At 36.9% G+C, this 21,025-nt stretch overlaps 1 protein-coding gene, 1 non-coding gene and 2 pseudogenes across 3 annotated transcripts; 2 read left to right on the forward strand and 2 right to left on the reverse strand.

Annotated features, from left to right (window-relative positions):
• Positions 1-392: 392 nt before the first annotated feature.
• On the forward strand, positions 393-2,232 carry LOC146946603 (secreted RxLR effector protein 161 pseudogene; annotated as a pseudogene). The gene has a single exon (XR_015026776.1). The product of XR_015026776.1 is annotated as a secreted RxLR effector protein 161 pseudogene (transcript).
• On the reverse strand, positions 1,173-7,856 carry LOC146946604 (receptor-like protein EIX2). Its single transcript, XM_085744602.1, has 2 exons — positions 7,607-7,856; positions 1,173-4,201 (listed from the first exon to the last, which is right to left on the reverse strand). Exons 1-2 carry the CDS (start codon positions 7,781-7,783, stop codon positions 1,289-1,291), a joined length of 3,090 nt encoding a protein of 1,029 aa, XP_085600728.1. The 5' UTR covers positions 7,784-7,856; the 3' UTR covers positions 1,173-1,288.
• An 8,541-nt stretch (positions 7,857-16,397) lies between these two features.
• LOC146946605 (uncharacterized) lies at positions 16,398-19,602 on the reverse strand (annotated as a pseudogene).
• Positions 18,915-19,021, forward strand: LOC146946606 (small nucleolar RNA R71). Its single transcript, XR_015029404.1, has one exon. It is a non-coding gene; the product is annotated as a small nucleolar RNA R71 (small nucleolar RNA).
• Positions 19,603-21,025: the final 1,423 nt, after the last annotated feature.

A 21,025-nucleotide genomic window follows, 5' to 3' on the forward strand; every position in this document is an offset into this window, starting at 1 on the left:
TCCAAAGTCAACTTATATGAGAATCAGATTTGAAATCACATATCTTTTGCATTCAATTCTCATCATAACAATAAACAAATTTGATATGTTTGATCAGCACTACTATTAAAATAGTGTCTTAGAATTTCACTGCCTTTTGAAATTGGAATCAAATCAAAATTCAGCAAAATACAACCACTAAAAATGGAATGAAACTAGTGTGTTAACCCGTGCAATGCACGGACGCTATGCTCTTTTTAGGAATGATAATGCATGTGCAAAAATACATTGGTAAATTGCTAGATAAATTTGAGATAAAAAGCTGTAATTCAGTCTCAAATACATCAGAAACAAACTCAAAGTTAGATGAGTGCAGTGAAGAAGAGAAAGTGGATTCAACCAACTTTAGACAAATGGTTGGATCACTGAGGTACCTATGCAATAGCAGGCCAAATATTTGCTATTCAGTTAGTGTAACTAGCAAATTTATGCATGATCTAAGGAAATCTCATTTGATAGCTGCTAAGAGAATCCTTAGATACATCAAGGGGACTATGTAATTTGGTTTTCTATTTCCTGATGGAAGCAGAAGTGAAGTGAATGAGATTATAGGTTACTCAGATAGTGACTGATATAGAGATTTGACTGACAGAAGAAGCACTTCATGCTATGTTTTCAAGTTCAATGATCCTTCCATATCCTGATGCACTAAGAAGCAACAAGTTATTGCACTCTCATCCTATGAAGCTGAGTATATTGCTGGAACATTTGCTACATGTCAAGCTTTGTGGTTGGATTCAATGATGAAGGAGCTTAAATGTGAAGTTGTGAAGCCTCTAACTCTTAGAATTGACAACAAATATCCCGTAAGTCTTGCTAAAAATCCAATCTCACATGGTAGAAGCAAGCACATTGAGAGCAGATTCCATTTTATTAGAGAGCAGTTGACTAATGGAATGATTAAGGTGCAATACTGTACCACTGAGCTGCAACTTGCAGATAGTTTTACTAAGGCGGTAAAACTTGATAGATTTGAATTTTTTAGGAAGAAACTTGGTGTTTTTCAATGTTTAGCAGTTGAGAATTAAAGAGGAGTGTTTAAACAAGATTTACATTATTGATGACTAGGAAATTTTATTGGCATAACAAAGGAAATTTTAAAACTACATTACATAGAAGTGAAGTAACTATTATATAATCAAAATAAACTTTATAAAGATGGACACTCAAATGTAAACACAATTCACGCCACAGTGATACAAGATCATAAGAGATTTCCGACAACTTGCATCAAGACAATCATGTTTCACTAATCAACAGGGTTTCCTGTCCATCTTTTCTTTAACCTTGCAAACTGTATTCCAAAGGTCACATCTATTTTTTGTACAACTTCATCAATGTATTTAAAATAAGCACGCCTCCAACCCTTCTTCAACAACAAAACTCCAATAAAAACCCAAAAGCCAGTAGCAAATCCAAGTGCTACCACAAAGTAAAACCACAATTTCTCAACCCTATCATGTTTACCATCATCATCGTCTCCACTTTCACCTCTATCATTAACATGACAAAGTTTCGACAATGGTTCACCACAGAGATATTTGTTGCCAACATAAATAGATGGATCGTTAAGTGTTAAAAACTGGTTTCCTTGTGGAATTGGTCCGGAAAGATTGTTGTAGGACAAGTTTAGGTGACTTAGAAAAGTTAAACTGGACATGGTGTATGGAATTGTGCCTGAAAGTTGACAGTGAGAAAAGTCCAAAGATTCAAGTGACCTCATGTCCCCTATAGTTATTGGAATTTTACCTGATAGATGATTGTGTGACAGATTTAGGCCTTGTAAATCTGTAAGAAGAGTTATTCCTTTAGGAATAGGTCCACTCAAATTATTGTTTGAAAAATCCACATTGGCCACCAGTTTCAGATTTCTTGTATAATGATATTCTGTTCCTTTAATGCTCTCGCTGACATCTTGTTCATACCATTCAAAATACCTCGGCTCTCCTGAATTTATAGAAACTGGTAGTTTCTTTCCTTGAACCATTGCTGTAAGGTTTCCAATGCAGTCAGGGATTGAGCCCATTAACATGTTGTTGGAAAGGTCTAAGATTTGCAAAGCTGAAAGTTGGCAAAGTTTTGATGGAATGTTACCTTGGAACTTATTTTGTCTTAACCTGAGAATTTGCATTAAAGAGAAAATGTCGCCTATCCATGAAGGTATAGTTCCTGACATTTGATTCTCTCCAATATCTAAGATTAACAGTTGCTTTAAATTCTTCAATGATGGAAAGTCCCCATGCAGACTATTATTATTCAAATGCAACCACACCAGAGTAGAAAGGTGACCAAACGAGCTCGGAATAACTCCAGATAATTTGTTTGATGATAGGTTTATATCATTCAATCTTTGAGTTAAATTCCAACAATCAGGAATGTTGCCAACAAATTTGTTGTCTGAAAGGTCAAGAGTGTACAAAGAGTTTATTTTGCACAATGAATTTGGAATGGAACCATTTATGAGGTTGTTTCCAAGAAGTAAGTGAGATAGATTGGGCAGTTTGTGAGCAATATTTTGGGGAAGTGACCCAGTGATATGGTTATTGGTGAGATTCACATAGGCTAGTGAATTGGGAAATTTTATTTCCGAAAATATGCCTTCCAAATTGTTTTGAGACAAGTCTAAATTGCGCAGGTTCAAAAGTTGACCAAAACTATCAGGAAATTTCCCTTGCAAATTATTTTTACTAAGATAGAGGGTTTGCAAATTTGATGGTTGACCAATATTTTGTGGGATTGTACCATTCAGAGAGTTTTCTGACACATCAAAGCTTTCTAGACTGACAACTTTTCCAAAACAGTTAGGAAGAGACCCAGTCAAATTATTGTTGTTCAGAATCAAATATTTTAGACTGACAAGTGCTGTTATACTACAAGGAAGACCCCCAATCAAGTTGTTATTAGATATGTCCAAGTGGATTAGATTTCCCAGTTTTCCTAGGGAGTTTGGAATAGATCCATTCAAGTGATTGTTACCAAGGATTACATATTCCAAGTTTGACAATTTTCCCAAAATTTTTGGAATAGGACCATGGAAAAAACTTGAATCAAGTGTGAGGATTACCAGATTTTCAAGTTGCCGCAACCAAGTTGGCAGCTGATCATTGAAATTGTTGTTAGTCAAATCGAGTTCCTCTAAATCATATCCAATACATCCTGATTGCAAATTACCGACGAGCGCATCTCCTTTAAGTCCATTTCCAGAAAAATCTAGTGTCACAAGATGGCACATATTTCCTATAATTGTTGTTAGAGAGCCCTCCATATGATTTACATGATTCCATGCTAGACTGAGGTACATAAGACGCTCTAACCCTCCTAACCACAATGGAACAGATTCAATGTTGTTTTGGGAAAGGTCGAGCAATGTCAAAGAAGTCAAATTTCTAAGTGGTGATGGAAGTGAGCCATTGAGAGCATTACTTCCAAGAGAAAGATAACCTAATTTAGCACAATTGCCTAACCAAAATGGAACTGAATTGATACTGTTGTTAGAAATGTCAATAAATTTAACTGAAGAACTTATGTTTCTAAAAACATTCAGATCTGAACCATCAAGTTGATTATTTGCAGGATTGAGTGACTCAATACCAGAAAAATTTGTGTAACTAGCAAGTTGATGATTGTCACTGTTCATTTTGGTTAAGCTGCAGTTGATCAACTCTATTTCTAACAAGGAAGGAATCATGTTAAGTATCATGAATAAATTGTGCGCCCTCCCAAGAAAAACATCACTCAGGTAAAGGTTTTGGAGCAATGAAAGTTTTGAAACCCAATTGACATCATCAGAGTGTAAATAAGAATTGAAACTGAGATCAAGAAAGGACAAATTTGTGAGGTTTCCAAGGTTATTTGGGATCATACCACTCAATTGGGAATTAGCGAGAGAAAGGAATTTTAACTGATTCATAAAATTGATAAACTTTGGTATTGGACTTGAATTGAAATTGTTTCCACTAAGGTCCAAATAATTGAGATATTTGAACTGTGAAAGAGAAGGATGGATATAATGAGCTTGAAGCTTATTTTCTGAGAAGGAACAGTTTGATTGATAATCTTCTCCTTTTTGTGGGTAGCATGGATTCCTAAGGTCAATTTTCACAACATGTTCGATGATGTTGCTGCAACTTATACCTTTCCATTGGCAACAGTCATTTCCTTTCTGTTGCGGATTCGATGAAAAACTCACACCAATAACAACTTGATGTGTGGAGCAAGGGATAATAAAGCAACCAATAATCAAAGTGAATAGAACAGTTATAATCACAAGCCAAAAGTAGAAAAAAACAGCGAGAGAAAAGAAAAGAGAGAACACAAAAGATTTGTTGACCCAGTTCGGTCCAAATTGACCTAGTCTGGGGGAGAGAGCAGCCCTCCGTTCCACTATATGATGAGTAACGTTACAAAAGAGATGGATTACAAGAATAAGTCTCCCGCCTAATTCTACCCAAATCCCAGCCTCTTCCCGTAACCAAGAGACTCAATCCTAATAGTGTTTCCCAAGGTGAATCAACCCACAAACCCTAGTTTTGTTCCAAAGAGACAAACTCTAAACAAACCCTAGTTTTGTTGTTGCCTTTCTAAACCCTTGTTTCAGCCCCCTATATCTCAAAGTTTACACTGATACAATGCCTATATTTATAGTAAAAGTAACTCCCATAAAATTGTACCAAATCTGGCCCAAAAATACGTTTCTGAAAAATAACAGCACGCAAAATCGGGCCCCGATTTTTACCATTCGGGCGCCGATTTTTCCAGTACCAAACTGCTCCCAAAGACAGCCAAAATCGGGCCCCGATTTTTGCCATTCGGGCCCCGATTTGTACTTTCAGCAAACATCAATTTTTGGCCTCCAAACTCCAATTTTGAGTCACTTTCACAACAATCTCCACCTTGACTCCAAATTAGTGATGATGCCCATTTAACATCAACACCTTGCTGCTCTTTCCCTTGTTCCCACTACACCAAGTAGCTCCACAAGTTTACACCCTAACCTCTTCAGCCATCGGAATGTCTTCCGCCTTCTCGAAGATACTTGCAGTCCAACTACGCCAGGAATTTTAGGTAGTTCCACAAGCCTTTACCATAACCTCTTCAACACGAGACATCTCCCGCTTCCTTGAAGATCTACTTGTTCCCAATCACCCTTGGCTTTTAGAGTAATCCACAAGTATACACCTCCCATCCCTTCAGCCCTCGGAATGTCTTCCGCCTTCTCGAAGGTCCTTGTAGTCTAACTACGCTAGGTATTTTAGGTAGTCCCACAAGCATTCACCATGACATCTTCAACACAGGACATCTCCCGTTTCCTTGAAGGTCTCCTTGCATCCAATCACCCTTGGCCTTCTTTTAGAGTAATCCCGCAAGCTGTGCTATCCATATAGCACCCAAGGTCCTCCATAGTCGTACCATTACCGGTGTGTTCAACTCCACCTCATGCTGAGCGTACTCTACCTCAACTAGTAAATGCGTACATCCCACTATGTCTTCAACCTTGAAAATCCACCTCAACAGGTAGATCATGAGTATTGTTGCCTCCGCCTCTCCAGACTGATCATGAGTATTCTTACCACCGCCTCTCCAGGCTGATGTTGAGTGTTTAACGTCTCTCCAGACGATCACCGCTCCACTAGGCATCAATCTCAAGGTGACCAACATCACCTTCATCCTCCAAACAACACCACACCATCAGAGCACCCGCATCCCCAAGACGCACCTCAATGTTCTCCAAATCACCAATGATTTTGTTGAACTCCATAAGTAGCTCCATGACGATCTTTAACTTTACCATCCTGAATAAGTAAAGTTGTTGCTTTAGGAATTGCCGACGAGCCAAAGACTTTGTCATATACAAAGATTCCAACTTTGCCCACATCGATGTCGCGGTTGGTTCCTTTGCTACTTCTCTCAAAACTTTATCTCCGAGGCACAAGACAATGGCACTCCTGGCCTTGTCCACCATCTCGGTCTTCTCCGCTCGTGACATGGTGACCGGTAACGAACCTTCACCCTTCAAAGCTTTCTCACACTTTTGCCGTATTAACACCGCTTCCATCTTTACCTTCCATAACCCAAAATCGTTATCTCCGGTAAACTTCTCAATATCCCACTTTGAACCCATGATACTTGATTATCCTTTGACCCTTGCCCCACGGTGGGCGCCAATTGTTGCGGATTCGATGAAAAACTCACACCAATAACAACTTGATGTGTGGAGCAAGGGATAATAAAGCAACCAATAATCAAAGTGAATAGAACAGTTATAATCACAAGCCAAAAGTAGAAAAAAACAGCGAGAGAAAAGGAAAGAGAGAACACAAAAGATTTGTTGACCCAGTTCGGTCCAAATTGACCTAGTCTGGGGGAGAGAGCAGCCCTCCGTTCCACTATATGATGAGTAACGTTACAAAAGAGATGGATTACAAGAATAAGTCTCCCGCCTAATTCTACCCAAATCCCAGCCTCTTCCCGTAACCAAGAGACTCAATCCTAATAGTGTTTCCCAAGGTGAATCAACAACAAAACTAGGGTTTGTTTAGAGTGGGATGATTCACCTTGGGAAACACTATTAGGATTGAGTCTCTTGGTTACGGGAAGAGGCTGGGATTTGGGTAGAATTAGGCGGGAGACTTATTCTTGTAATCCATCTCTTTTGTAACGTTACTCATCATATAGTGGAACGGAGGGCTGCTCTCTCCCCCAGACTAGGTCAATTTGGACCGAACTGGGTCAACAAATCTTTTGTGTTCTCTCTTTCCTTTTCTCTCGCTGTTTTTTTCTACTTTTGGCTTGTGATTATAACTGTTCTATTCACTTTGATTATTGGTTGCTTTATTATCCCTTGCTCCACACATCAAGTTGTTATTGGTGTGAGTTTTTCATCGAATCCGCAACAATTGGCGCCCACCGTGGGGCAAGGGTCAAAGGATAATCAAGTATCATGGGTTCAAAGTGGGATATTGAGAAGTTTACCGGAGATAACGATTTTGGGTTATGGAAGGTAAAGATGGAAGCGGTGTTAATACGGCAAAAGTGTGAGAAAGCTTTGAAGGGTGAAGGTTCGTTACCGGTCACCATGTCACGAGCGGAGAAGACCGAGATGGTGGACAAGGCCAGGAGTGCCATTGTCTTGTGCCTCGGAGATAAAGTTTTGAGAGAAGTAGCAAAGGAACCAACCGCGGCATCGATGTGGGCAAAGTTGGAATCTTTGTATATGACAAAGTCTTTGGCTCGTCGGCAATTCCTAAAGCAACAACTTTACTTATTCAGGATGGTAAAGTTAAAGATCGTCATGGAGCTACTTATGGAGTTCAACAAAATCATTGGTGATTTGGAGAACATTGAGGTGCGTCTTGGGGATGCGGGTGCTCTGATGGTGTGGTGTTGTTTGGAGGATGAAGGTGATGTTGGTCACCTTGAGATTGATGCCTAGTGGAGCGGTGATCGTCTGGAGAGACGTTAAACACTCAACATCAGCCTGGAGAGGCGGTGGTAAGAATACTCATGATCAGTCTGGAGAGGCGGAGGCAACAATACTCATGATCTACCTGTTCAGGTGGAGTTTCACTTTCCAAGAGGAAAGTCTTAATGATGTATCATTAAAGCTTCCTTTGAGTTCAAGAAGCGCTTGCCTCTCTTGTTCCATGCAACCAAATGATGAATGGCCACTGAAACATAATAACGTCACATATGCACTCAAAAGGGAAATAATATTAGCAAAAGAAGGTTTTCTGTTTCTGCCCATATTTGAGAGAAGTGAGTGAAGCAAAGCTACAAGTGCGGGTTAGTGCAACGGTGACTCCACAAACGCAACTTAAATAGGCCTATCATGTTACTTATTTTCCATGTTAGTGGTTTTTTTTTATTAATTTTTTTTTTTTGAATTAAACAAGGTAGTGTTTTTCCAAGAACCCACTTTAGATTTTTTTATGGTATTAAAATAAACCCACGATACCTATTTTCTCCATACTTTGTGTGTTAGACTTTCAGCGCTTGACAATTAGAAATAAAAAAAAAATTGAGTAGATTACACTTCCCTCTTATGAGAGATGATTCAATTACATTGCAAATACATACTCCTTTCCCCTCTTGGTTTAACTTTTTGTTGAATTTAGAATCAGTAAAAATTTAAGCAACAAAATGTTTATTTTACCTATGTTGACGGGACAAGTTTATTTACCTATGTTTATATGAGCTTAGCTCAATTGGGTAGGAACATTGCATAATATATGCAGGGACCGGGGTTCGAACCTCGGATAGGATACCCCACTTCTCAACATTTATAAATATAGAGAAGAAATCGAGTTTATATGATGTGTAGAAAAAGACTTGTGGAATTAGTGTACATAAATAACAGTAACACGCCTGTTAGCAACAAGAGTACTTACAATTTCAGAGATTTGCACATTGAACAAGGTCATCCCTGCTGAAAACAAGGGATGTTATTGTATTTCAGAAATCACATCTAGCACATAAAATGACCGTCGATTATCTATACATGATTAAATATGAGATTTTTAATTTCTTTGTTGATTTTGAAGTCATTGACGTTTTCCGCACTTTATATTTATTGCACATTTAACTTCCGTGCACTTTAATTTTCTTCACAATTACTTTTCTAGGCATTCAAATTTTGCACAAATGCTTTTCAAGTCATTTACATGTCATGTACTTTATTCTGAATTTTACATTTCTTTGCACGTTAATACTTTTTTAAAACCATTAACTTCAAGTTCATTGTACTGAATAAATTTTTTCATAAAAAAAACATACACTTTTATGCACTAAAAACTAACAAAAGTTCCCGGTTTGGGTATTGATTGACTTCAAAGCGCCAGGAAAACCAATTACTTATGAAATTTTACACCTAGAGATAAACTTGTCATGATTTTGTGATTTCTTAGAATTGGCCTAGGATACTCATATGCCTAAGCTACTATGAACATATGTGAGTAGTGCATGTGTTTTGTTGAGGCAATGAAATATGTTTGCTTAGTTTGGATTAAATTCTTTATATGTCGACTTTCTTGAAAGTGTTGTCTTTTGATGATAATTTGATAGCGATGATGTTGTCGATGTTGTTGATGTGAATATGCTAAATGTCGATTGTTGATGGTGAATTTATACATGTTTAGTGTTGATATTTGGATGTGGTAATTGCATGTATTGAATTATGTTGTTGAATTCTTATATGCAATTTTGATGATGATAAATGTGGTGCTTGCATGTATGAAATTTGTCGGTGTTTATGTTGATGAATATGTGAAGGTGTTTGTAACACCCTATTTTATTATTTATTTATTTATTTGAGTTTAGAGTCTGTTCTTCTAAAATTTAATTAACTTATTTGATAAGTGATATTTTTGTTATATGTTGATATATATATATATATATATATATATATATATATATATATATATTAGTAGCCTATATTTGTTTATTTATTTTATTGAGATAGAGTTGAATTATATGATTTATTTAATTATGTGATATGTTGATATTTTATTGAGTGACTTTATTTTATTATTTATTAGAATATATTTAGTGGAAGAATATATTTAGTGGAGAAATATAATTATTTAGAATAATGAGGCTTTAGGGCAGAATTGGAATTAAGAGAAAATAAATAGATTAAGGTTTATATAAAAAGGAGAGCTAGAGTTAGAAAATATATTACGTGCAAAACTGTTTTGGAGAAAGAGGAGAAACCTAGAGAAAGAAGAGAAACGAAGAGAAGAGTCAGAGAAGGAGAAGTCTGTACAACCTTGCTGTCAATTAATCTAAGGTAAGGGTGGGACTAACCTTCTTTAATCATAAGTATATGGTTCTGAAATAGGGTTTAACATGTTGGTTGTTGTTTTATTTTGATGATTAGAGAAGTTAGGGTTTGAAAAGAAGATAGGGTTTTGAATTGCAATTCAATTGATGATTTATGTTATGTTGTTGTTGATTTGTGGTTGGATTCATGATTATGAGTTGTGGTTGTTGATGATTGTTGTTGTTAAAGTCATATTATGAATTGGGTATGAATTATGTTGAGTTGTTGTTGTTGATTGTGATGATTTTGAATGAATGTGAAGATTGAATAATATAAGTCAATTTTTCTGGTTTTTTAATCTCTGCCCCGAATTTTAATATGAAAACTGGTATCGATCGGTGCGGAATTGGTCTTAGGTGTAAACACGAAAGTTATAGGTATGGATGTTAGCTTTCTAATGCCGTTGGTCTGACGTCAAAACGATTTATAGAACTTGAGTTATGGTCAAATTACTGCACGTAAGTCACAACAAAATTGCACAGTGACAGCATTCTCTGTTTCATGTTTTTGCGTTTTGTTCATATGTTTATATTTTGAATTTGTCTTTGGTATAAACATGAAAGTTGCTGATAATTGCAATATCTTTCTAGTAGCCTTGGTTTGACATGAAAATATGTTATGTATAATTTATTATGTTTTTACAAAGGTGCATGATGAATTGTTGATTTTTGAATACGATGTTATATGATGTCTTAGTTATTGAGTTGTTAAGATGTTAAGATGTTATGATGCCGAGTTGTTGAGTTGTTAAGATGTTAAGATGTCAAGTTGTTGAGTTGTTAAGATGCTAGGATGTTAAGATGTCAAGTTGTTGAGTCTATTCATACAAACGACGAGGGCTTAAGCCCTGGAGCGTTTTGCTCAATAGCGACGAGGGCTCAAGCCCTGGAGCCTTGTGCTCAATAGCGACGACGGCTCAAGCCCTGGAGCCTTGTGCTCAAAAGTGACGAGGGCTCAAGCCCTGGGAGCCTTTTATGCTCAATAGAGATGAGGACTTATGCCCTAAATGGTACCACATGCATGATGTCTTAGTGGTTGTTGCATTGTCGAAGTTAAAGAGTTGTTGTTGCATCGTCCTTGATGTCTAGTCGAAGTTGTGGATGTCGTAGTCGATCTATTGTCGTTGTTGCGAAGTTATCAATAAATTAAGGAGTTGAATTAAGAAGTATTATGATGAAGTAACATAGTTAAATAAGTGTTATTTATGTCGTTAAATTCTGCTGATGAATTATATGCTTATTATTATCGAATGTGAAATCTCACCCCTTCTGCTTGGAAATTATTGCCTTACATGGGTAACTTGCAGGTGACCAAGAATAGTTGCAGTCTTGAGTAGTCTCCGCCGTGTCGTCTTAGGTTGCTCTGATACGTAACGGGATGGGGATATTGCTTGTTTCCATGTGTTACGTATTTGCCATGAACGATGTTATTTTATCATGAACTATGTTATTGGTCAAGAACTATGTTTGATTATGAATTATGTTGAAGAACCTTTGATTTGGATTTTAATAAGTTGAATGATGTTGAGGCCATAGTGCCATTATGATGAATTAATTAAGATGTTTTATTTTCCGCTGCAAAGTAATTGAAATATTGACAGGTGCTGTTTGAATAAATAGTGACTTTAACCTATTTTAAATTTGTTAAAGAAGTGTGACATCCTGTTTTAAGTTGAATACTCTGATTTATTATTGAAATTTTTATATGTTGGGAAAACGGGGTGTTACAATTGGTATCAGAGCAGGTCGGTCTATCCGGCCAAGTAGATGAGTTGTTGTGTCGTGTGACGGTTGAATACTGTCGTTTTCTTTTCTAATTAATTGTTCTGTTTTATTATGTGATCATGTTTAACTGACTAACTGTAATGTGGTTTTTGTGTATTATTTGAAGTTTCTATTTTGTTATATATGGTTTAAGATATTTAAGCAATAATTAAATTCATTATCTCATGTGCTCTGAATTTCGAGGACAAAATTCTTCTAAGTTGGGGAGAGTTGTAATGCCCTATTTTATTATTTATTTATTTGAGTTTAGAGTCTGTTCTTTTAGAATTTAATTAACTTATTTGATAAGTGATATTTTTGTTATGCGTTGATATATATATATATATATATATATATATATATATATATATATATATATATATATATATATATATATATATATATATTAGTAGCCAATATTTGTTTATTTAATTATTTTATTGAGATAGAGTCGAATTATATGATTTATTTAATTATGTGATATGTTGATATTTTATTGAGTGGCTTTATTTTATTATTTATTAGAATATATTTAGTGGAGAAATATAATTATTTAGAATAATGAGGCTTTGGGGTAGAATTGAAATTAAGAAAAAATAAACAGGTTAAGGTTTATATAAAAAGGAGAGCTAGAGTTAGAAAATATATTACGTGCAAAACTGTTTTGGAGAAAGAGCAGAAACCTAGAGAAAGGGAGAAACGAAGAGAAGAAAAGAGTTAGAGAAGGAGAAGTTTGTAGAACCTTGCTGTCAATTAATCTAAGGTAAGGGTGGGACTAACCTTCTTTAATCATAAGTATATGGTTCTGAAATAGGGTTTAACATGTTTGTTGTTGTTTTATTTTGATGATTAGAGAAGTTAGGGTTTGAAAAGAAGATAGGGTTTTGAATTGCAATTCAATTGATGATTTATGTTATGTTGTTGTTGATTTGTGGTTGGATTCATGATTATGAGTTGTGGTTGTTGATGATTGTTGTTGTTAAAGTCATATTATGAATTGGGTATGAATTATGTTGAGTTGTTGTTGTTGATTGTGATGATTTTGAATGAATGTGAAGTTTGAATAATATGAGTTGCTTTTTCTGATTTTTTTATCTCTGCCCCGAATTTTGATATGAAAACTGGTATTGATCGGTGCGGAATTGGTCTTAGGTGTAAACACGAAAGTTGTAGGTATGGATGTTAGCTTTCTAATGTCGTTGGTCTGACGTATAAACGATTTATAGAACTTGAGTTATGGTCAAATTACTGCACGTAGGTCACAGCGAAATTGCACAGTGACAGCATTCTCTGTTTCATGTTTTTGCGTTTTGTTCATTGATAGGGCCAAACCGCAAGTGCACGGCCTATCGAAGTAATAGTAGTAAGTAGAGTTATCGTTCCGCTAGGGAGTTGGTCAATCTAATTAACTTTTAGAAAATGATTAGAGGAGAAAGAAATAAGAAGTTGGAGAGTGCAGTTGTTCAAAGTAAATAACAATAATATTAAAAAGCCTCGGGATCATTGGTTCATCATAATAACGAATCTTTTCACAAGCAAGCCTTAAACTTATAATTATACGTTAATCTTAATTACTAAGGACAAGTTTCTCTTTAGCATATCACAGCTCCTCTCGAAGTCAGTGAGTGTATCCCTCTAACAACCACACCTATTCTCATGGGTGATTGCCTTTGGGACCCTTGAAGATCGAGACTTTATATGTCCCAAGGTTTGCTAGACTATTCTCATGTTTCGCAAAACTTGTCTAAATTCACTTGTTCGGATATCAAAGCTCCGCGTTCGCTTTATGAATTGATATCTGTGATGATGAATTAACCATTATCAAACCCTCCGCGTTCGCTTCCACAGTTTGATAATAATTAATTCATGTTAAAACGGTGAATTTAGATTAGGAATTTAGGTAACAAGTAATTAGGGTTTAAGGCTTGGCTTGATCCGGATTACGTCATTAGACTTATCCAACGACCCCAAGACAAAGAAGTCTACTCACTCATGTTCATCGTAGACATGGGGGAAGAAGAGAGAAAGCGATAAAAGTAAATTGCAAGGAAGAAAGTAAATAAAGTAAAGAACTTTTATTGAAATAAAGACTTAAAATATTCAAAGTAAAAGGTGAATGTTTATGGTGGAGAGCTACTCTATTTATAGCTTTACAATTGACTTAGAAACTAAGCAACTAAAGGGATAAAACAGTAAAGTTGCAACAGGGTAACTTGGGCCCGAAGAAAAGCAGCAAAACAGGGTTCTGGAGTCGAGCACGGCCGTGCCACATGTTGGCACGGGCCGTGCCAAGCTTCTGGTAAGGGGGATTTGTATTTTTGCCCCGTATCTTCGTATTCTTGCGCTGTATTTGCTCCAGTCCTCTTTCTTTTGCTCCAAGGCACCTTCCACCATATATTCGTTCCTAAAATAAAATAAAAAGCAATTTAAAGTAAAATATTCTAAAAGGAAATAAAATGCAATAAAATTAAATCAAATCTTAAATAAAACTAAACTAAATAATGCAATAAATTAGAGTAATCTATGACTCATCAAACTCCCCCACACTTGAATCTTTGCTTGTCCTCAAGCAAAAGGCAATAGACATAGCAGCAACAAAAGATTTATTCATGGCAATATTAAGAACACATGTCTCAAAATAAAGGCTTTGCTTCAAGTACACTAATTACAATTTCAAATACTTCTCATGAACCTATTCTACCCAACATCAAGTCTCAAGTGAGTGTGTGTGTCCAGTCCAACCCTTTTCTTGCTCCTGTATAAGACAGGTATTATGAGGAAAAGGTTCTATCCTTAGTGCTAAAGTAACCGAGAAAAGTCCTTTCTTCATTTCATATAAGAGTGATGGGAATTTAAGTTAAAATTAAATTAGATTAACAATTAAGCACAAGGGGCTGCAGATGCTTAGGGGCTATCTATCCTCATAGGAAGTCTTCTCGGATGTAATTGTCCTTTCCCCCTAGATTCAAAATCACCCTAAGCATTGCTGCAAAATTATTTGTTTCATCTCCGCGTAGGAAGTCTTTTTGGATGTAATTGTCCTTTCCCCCTAGCATTGATGAATTTATTTCACTTTAAGTTCAAATTAGGGAGTCACCACCACAATTAGGAAGTTAGGGATTGTCCTTTCCCCCACATGTTGGTGCCATTCTCCCGCCCCATTATAACTTTAACAATTTAAGAATTTAACAATTAAGAACATTGATTAATTTCCCACACAAACTTATACTACTTTTACTCTTAAGACTTTAAAGGGTCTAAGTTAACACTAAAGATAGAACGTGTTCCTTAAAATACCTATTCATACATTTGCTCAAAGATTGCAACTGGGTGCTTTTCTCATTGGAGATTTTCACAATAAAACAAGACATGGGTATAGCAAGAACATAAGAAACACAAGAAACTAGTTTCATGTACAAGAAGCAACCTTTAAAGAAGAGACAAAACAAAAAATTTCATGCCATATTTTACATTAAAAACAAGCTACTAATCATGCCTCTTGCTATAAAAACAAAATAAAAAGAATAAAGTTCAAGGGAATTTGGACACTACGACTCTAGACACTTAGAAATTAAAAGAAGAAGAAGTAGAAGAAGAAGAAGAGGAAGAAGAAGAAGGAGGAGGAGAAGAGAGAGAGAGAGAGAGAGAAAGAAAGGAAGAGAGGAAGAGGAAAGCTCACAATTTATTGAGGTCCATAAGGAGGACCTTGGAGTTGGAGGTGTTGCATCATCCGGCGGAGCATCTCATTGTTTTCATTATTCACACGGTTGCCTCTTTGGACATCGTTTCGAAGCCCGGATAAATCAACACCATGCCTTTGTTGCTCGGTGCTCATCCTCTCAATCTCATTGTGAATCCATGCCCATCTTTGATTTTCATTAAGTTCTCCGGCTTCATGGCCATGGTGCCCCTCTTGGTGCAAGTTAGCACCCTCTCCCATGTCTTGGTGCAAGTTAGCATCGTCTCCTTCATCATCTTGTTGCTCTAGAACCTGCACATCATCAACATACAACCAATTTTCTTCCACCTCGATGGTAGTCCGAGGTGGGTTAGGCAATAAAAACATGATTGGCACATTAAGCTTGAGTTGGTAATGGAGTGGTGGATGTCGTTTAATGAAATTCATAGCAATGAGGGTTTCCCTATTGAGCTTATTGTTTCCCTCAATTGGTTTGATCCCCTCATCCTCACTCACCCCAAAACATCTAGCTATGTATGTAATGATGCCACCCACCACTATGTCTCCCTTACCGGCTGGTTTTTTACCTAAGAAGTCTAGGTAGTCAATCAAATAGAAACATGTGTTGACGGGGTGTTTGTAGAGCATTGCCCATAGCATGAACAATTCATCGGTTCTAGTGTTTCCTAGCTCGATTCAACCCCAAATAGTGCAAGCCATAACCCTCTGAAGGTACCTAAGTACTGGGTTGTGAATGTTGCTAGCTTTGTTGGCTCTAGGGACATAGGTGTCAAGGCCAGTGATACGGTTCCAAAAGGCAGCTGGGTCATAGTTAACCGGTTTTAGACTAGGATCCCAATGATCATGAATATATCCTTCATTTGCAAAACCTAAGGCCTCACAAAAGTGCTGAAGTGACATGTCATAATCAATATTCATCAACCGGAAAACAACTCTATGGTTAGGGTTATCAAAATCCAACTTATCTTTAGTGAAAACAATTGAGCTTAAAAATTCATAAGTGAAATTTTCATAACCCCACATAGGTGTTAACATATCAGTCCAACCTAACCTACCCATTAGCCTAAGAACATCATCTCTAAGCCCTAGCACATTTAAATCATAAGAATCAGGATATCGAGAAGGATGCAAAGTTTTAGAAGTAAGATTTTTATACCTGGCCTTTTGGGTGTCATCCTTAAACTGGATTCCATGATTCTTGACCTTTGCTTGCTTCTTTGAGGGAGGACCAGAAGAGCTTGCTGGTTCCTTACCACTTCTTCTTGAAGCCATTGACCCATGTTGGAATTGGTTTGAAGGTTTAGGGTTTTGGAAGATTTTTTGTGGAAAGGATTGGGTTAGGTTTGGGGTTGATGTTTAAGTAAGGTTTGTGGGTTTAGATGTGAAGATTGGTTAAGGATTTGTGGTGTTTGGGTTAGGTTTTGAAAGATTAGGGTTTTGGTGAATTATAGGTTTGGATGGATGAAAGTTGTTTTTGATTGGTGGTTTGTGTTTAGGAAGAAGTTTGTGATTGATTGGTGAAAGAATTGAGTGATTTGATTAAGTTTTGATGAAGATATGAAGGTTTGAAGTTTGGGAGTTATGGAGGTTTAGAGAGAGGGTTAGAAGATGAAAGAAGTTTGTGGTTTGAGAATGAATGGAGAAGAAGAGAAAAATTGGGTTTATAGGAGGGTAGACATCGGGCACGGCCGTGCCACCCTTGGCACGGGCCGTGCCAACACTCTGTGGGTCTGGCCTCTTTTTGTGTTACAAACCATGGCACGGCCGTGCCAACCTCAGCACGGGCCGTGCCAACACTCTGGTAAGGAGGCTTCAAAAAATTTTCAATTTCATCATTTTTTCGAATCACACTTGGACAAATACCTACAAAACAAATTAAAACAAAGAAAAACAAGACAAAAGCAATTAAATGCGTGGGTTGCCTCCCACGAAGCGCTCTTTTAATGTCATCAGCTTGACGGTTAGAAAGAGTCCTTAGAATGGATCAAAGATATCATATTGTGTAGATGACGCTATAAAATGTTCCTTCACAACATGATCGTTAAGCATGCAACAAGAGTAAAGAGCGGGACCCTTCATAACATTTTCCAACTCAAATTCTACCATCTTATCACTCACTTGAAAGACTATCCTACCGTTCTTGACTTCTATAAGAGCTCCCGCGGTGGCTAGGAAAGGTCTACCTAGGATTATGGGGACGTATTCGTCCTCCGCAATGTCAACGACTACAAAATCAGTTGGGATATATATCCCTTCTATCTTAACCGGTATGTCCTCGACAAATCCTACAAGTTTCATGGTAGAACGATCAGCTAGCTTTAATTCCATTTTGGTAGGTTTTAACTCTCCTATCCCTATCCTTTTAAGAAGAGACAAAGGCAGCAAACTAACACTAGCTCCTAAGTCACATAAGGCTTTGTTTATGGTTTCATTTCCAATTTCACATGGTATGGCAAAGCTACCTGGATCTCTAAGCTTAGGGGGTGCTTCTTGAATGATTGCACTAGTGTCCTTAGCCAAAGCTATTGTCTCACTATGCTCTATAGCCCTTTTCTTTGAAAAAATTTCCTTTAAAAACTTGGCATACAGAGGCATCCTAGACAAAGCTTCAGCAAAGGGAAGTTTAATGCAAATCTTCCTAAGTATGTTGACAAATTTTTCAAACTTACCCTCTAGTTTAAGCTTATCAAGGTTTAAGGGGGATGGAGTTTTGTTTTCTTCAAGCGGTTTTGCTTCTTCTATCACAATTTTATCACCTAAAGGCTTGACAATTTCTTTCCCAATGTTTTTAACCTTAGCAAAAGTTTCGCCTAACTTACTACCCTCAAAAGATATGACGTTAACTTGGGCTTTGGGATTGGCTTCGGTTTGACCAGGAAAGACTCCCGGTGTTTGGGAAGAGGTAGCCACTTGTTGGGCTATTTGAGCGATTTTAGTTTCAAGCATTTTAGAGTGAGTAGCAATAGAATCAACCTTGGTATTGAGCTTGGAAAGAGAATCATTCAGAAATCCGGTTTGGTTTTTAAGTTCTTGAAGTTGCTTGTTTTGGTTGGCAATAGAGTTTTCCAACAAAATTTCCAAATTGGATTTCTGAGTGAATCTTTGGTTGTTTGCATAACCGGGTGGTGCTACTTGTCCATAGGGATTTTGGTTTTTGTAAAAATTTTGATTTTGTCTCATCCCTTGGTTGTATTGAGCATAATTCATTTGCTCAACACCGTTAATAGCACTACCTAGTTGGCAATCAACACCAACATGACCAGCTATACCACATATTTCACAAGAATGAGTAGAAGCATAATTGATAGCACTAACATTGAGTTTTTCAAGTTTTTCAGTTAGTGTATCAATTTTAGAAGCAAGGTGGTCATAGTTAGAGACTTCGTACATACATGCCTCCTTTTTGGAGGGTGAAGAACTAGTGATGGCTCTCTCGTCGGTCCATTTGTAATGATTTTGAGCCATGTCTTCAATCAGGGCATACGCCTCCGTGTAGTTCTTGTTCATAAGTGCTCCACCTGCAGCTGCATCAACAGACATCTTAGTGGTATAAGACAAGCCATTATAAAAAGTGTGGACTATAAGCCACTTCTCTAGGCCATGGTGGGGACAAAGTCTTAGCATTTCTTTGAAACGCTCCCACGCCTCATAGAGAGATTCCCCATCTTTTTGGTTGAACCATGTGATTTGGTCTCTAAGTTTAGCGGTTTTAGATGGTGGAAAGAATCGGGCAAGGAATGCTTGCCTCATCTGATCCCATGAAGTAATGGAACCGACTTCGAGGGAATGGAACCAAGCGCTAGCTCTATCCCTTAAGGAAAAGGGAAAGAGATGAAGTCTTACGACCTCTTGGTTCTCCTTCATGGTTCCACTAATTCGTAGGAAAACAGAGATCTGAAGATTGGGATCCTCAGTGGGGGGATCCCGAGAATTGGTTTTGCTGCACCAAGTTAAGTAGGGCAGGCTTAATTTCAAAATTGTCATCCTCAACCGTTGGGTACACAATAACAGCTTGTGGCTCAGCCATAGACGGCGTTGCATACTCTTTGAGAGTGCTATTGGCCATGGCGGTGTTATTTCATGCGTCTCTCTTTCGTTTATGCAAATACCTTTCGATCTCGTTGATTATTACAACTCGATTTCTGGTTTTTCGCATAAAAAATTGAGAACCCAAGAAGTTAACGATAACAGAAAAATAAAAAGTTAGAAATAAAAATAAAAAGAAAAGATAAAGAAGAAGAGAGAATTCTAATCACTAAGAAAAAGTTAATCAAATTAGTTAACTCCCCGGCAATGGCGCCAAAAACTTGATAGGGCCAAACCGCAAGTGCACGGCCTATCGAAGTAATAGTAGTAAGTAGAGTTATCGTTCCGCTAGGGAGTTGGTAAATCTAATTAACTTTTAGAAAATGATTAGAGGAGAAAGAAATAAGAAGTTGGAGAGTGCAGTTGTTCAAAGTAAATAACAATAATATTAAAAAGCCTCGGGATCATTGGTTCATCATAATAACAAATCTTTTCACAAGCAAGCCTTAAACTTATAATTATACGTTAATCTTAATTACTAAGGACAAGTTTCTCTTTAGCATATCATAGCTCCTCTCGAAGTCAGTGAGTGTATCCCTCCAACAACCACACCTATTCTCATGGGTGATTGCCTTTGGGACCCTTGAAGATCGAAACTTTATATGTCCCAAGGTTTGCTAGACTATTCTCATGTTTCGCAAACCTTGTCTAAATTCACTTGTTTGGATATCAAAGCTCCGCGTTCGCTTTATGAATTGATATCTGTGATGATGAATTAACCATTATAAAACCCTCCGCGTTCCCTTCCACAGTTTGATAATAATTAATTCATGTTAAAACGGTGAATTTAGATTAGGAATTAAGGTAACAAGTAATTAGGGTTTAAGGCTTGGCTTGATCCGGATTACGTCATTAGACTTATCCAACGATCCCAAGACAAAGAAGTCTACTCACTCATGTTCATCGTAGACATGGGGGAAGAAGAGAGAAAGCCATAAAAGTAAATTGCAAGGAAGAATGTAAATAAAGTAAAGAACTTTTATTGAAATAAAGACTTAAAATATTCAAAGTAAAAGGTGAATGTTTATGGTGGAGAGCTACTCTATTTATAACTTTACAATTGACTTAGAAACTAAGCAACTAAAGGGATAAAACAGTAAAGCTGCAACAGGGTAACTTAGGCCCGAAGAAAAGCAGCAAAATAGGGTTTTGGAGTCGAGCACGGCCGTGCCACATGTTGGCACGGGCCGTGCCAAGCTTCTGGTAAGGGGGATTTGTATTTTTGCCCCGTATCTTCGTATTCTTGCGCTGTATTTGCTCCAGTCCTCTTTCTTTTGCTCCAAGGCACCTTCCACCATATATTCGTTCCTAAAATAAAATAAAAAGCAATTTAAAGTAAAATATTCTAAAAGGAAATAAAATGCAATAAAATTAAATCAAATCTTAAATAAAACTAAACTAAATAATGCAATAAATTAGACTAATCTATGACTCATCATTCATATGTTTCTGTTTTGAATTGGTCTTTGGTATAAACATGAAAGTTGCTGATAATTGCGATATCTTTTTAGTAGCCTTGGTTTGACATGAAAATATGTTATGTATAATTTATTATGTTTTTACAAAGATGCATGATGAATTGTTGATGTTTGAATAAGATGTTATATGATGTCTTAGTTG

Source organism: Medicago sativa, chromosome 2 (genome assembly GCF_051527215.1).
Source record: "Medicago sativa cultivar Bolivia chromosome 2, Bolivia_mono, whole genome shotgun sequence".
Lineage (NCBI taxonomy): Eukaryota > Viridiplantae > Streptophyta > Magnoliopsida > Fabales > Fabaceae > Medicago > Medicago sativa.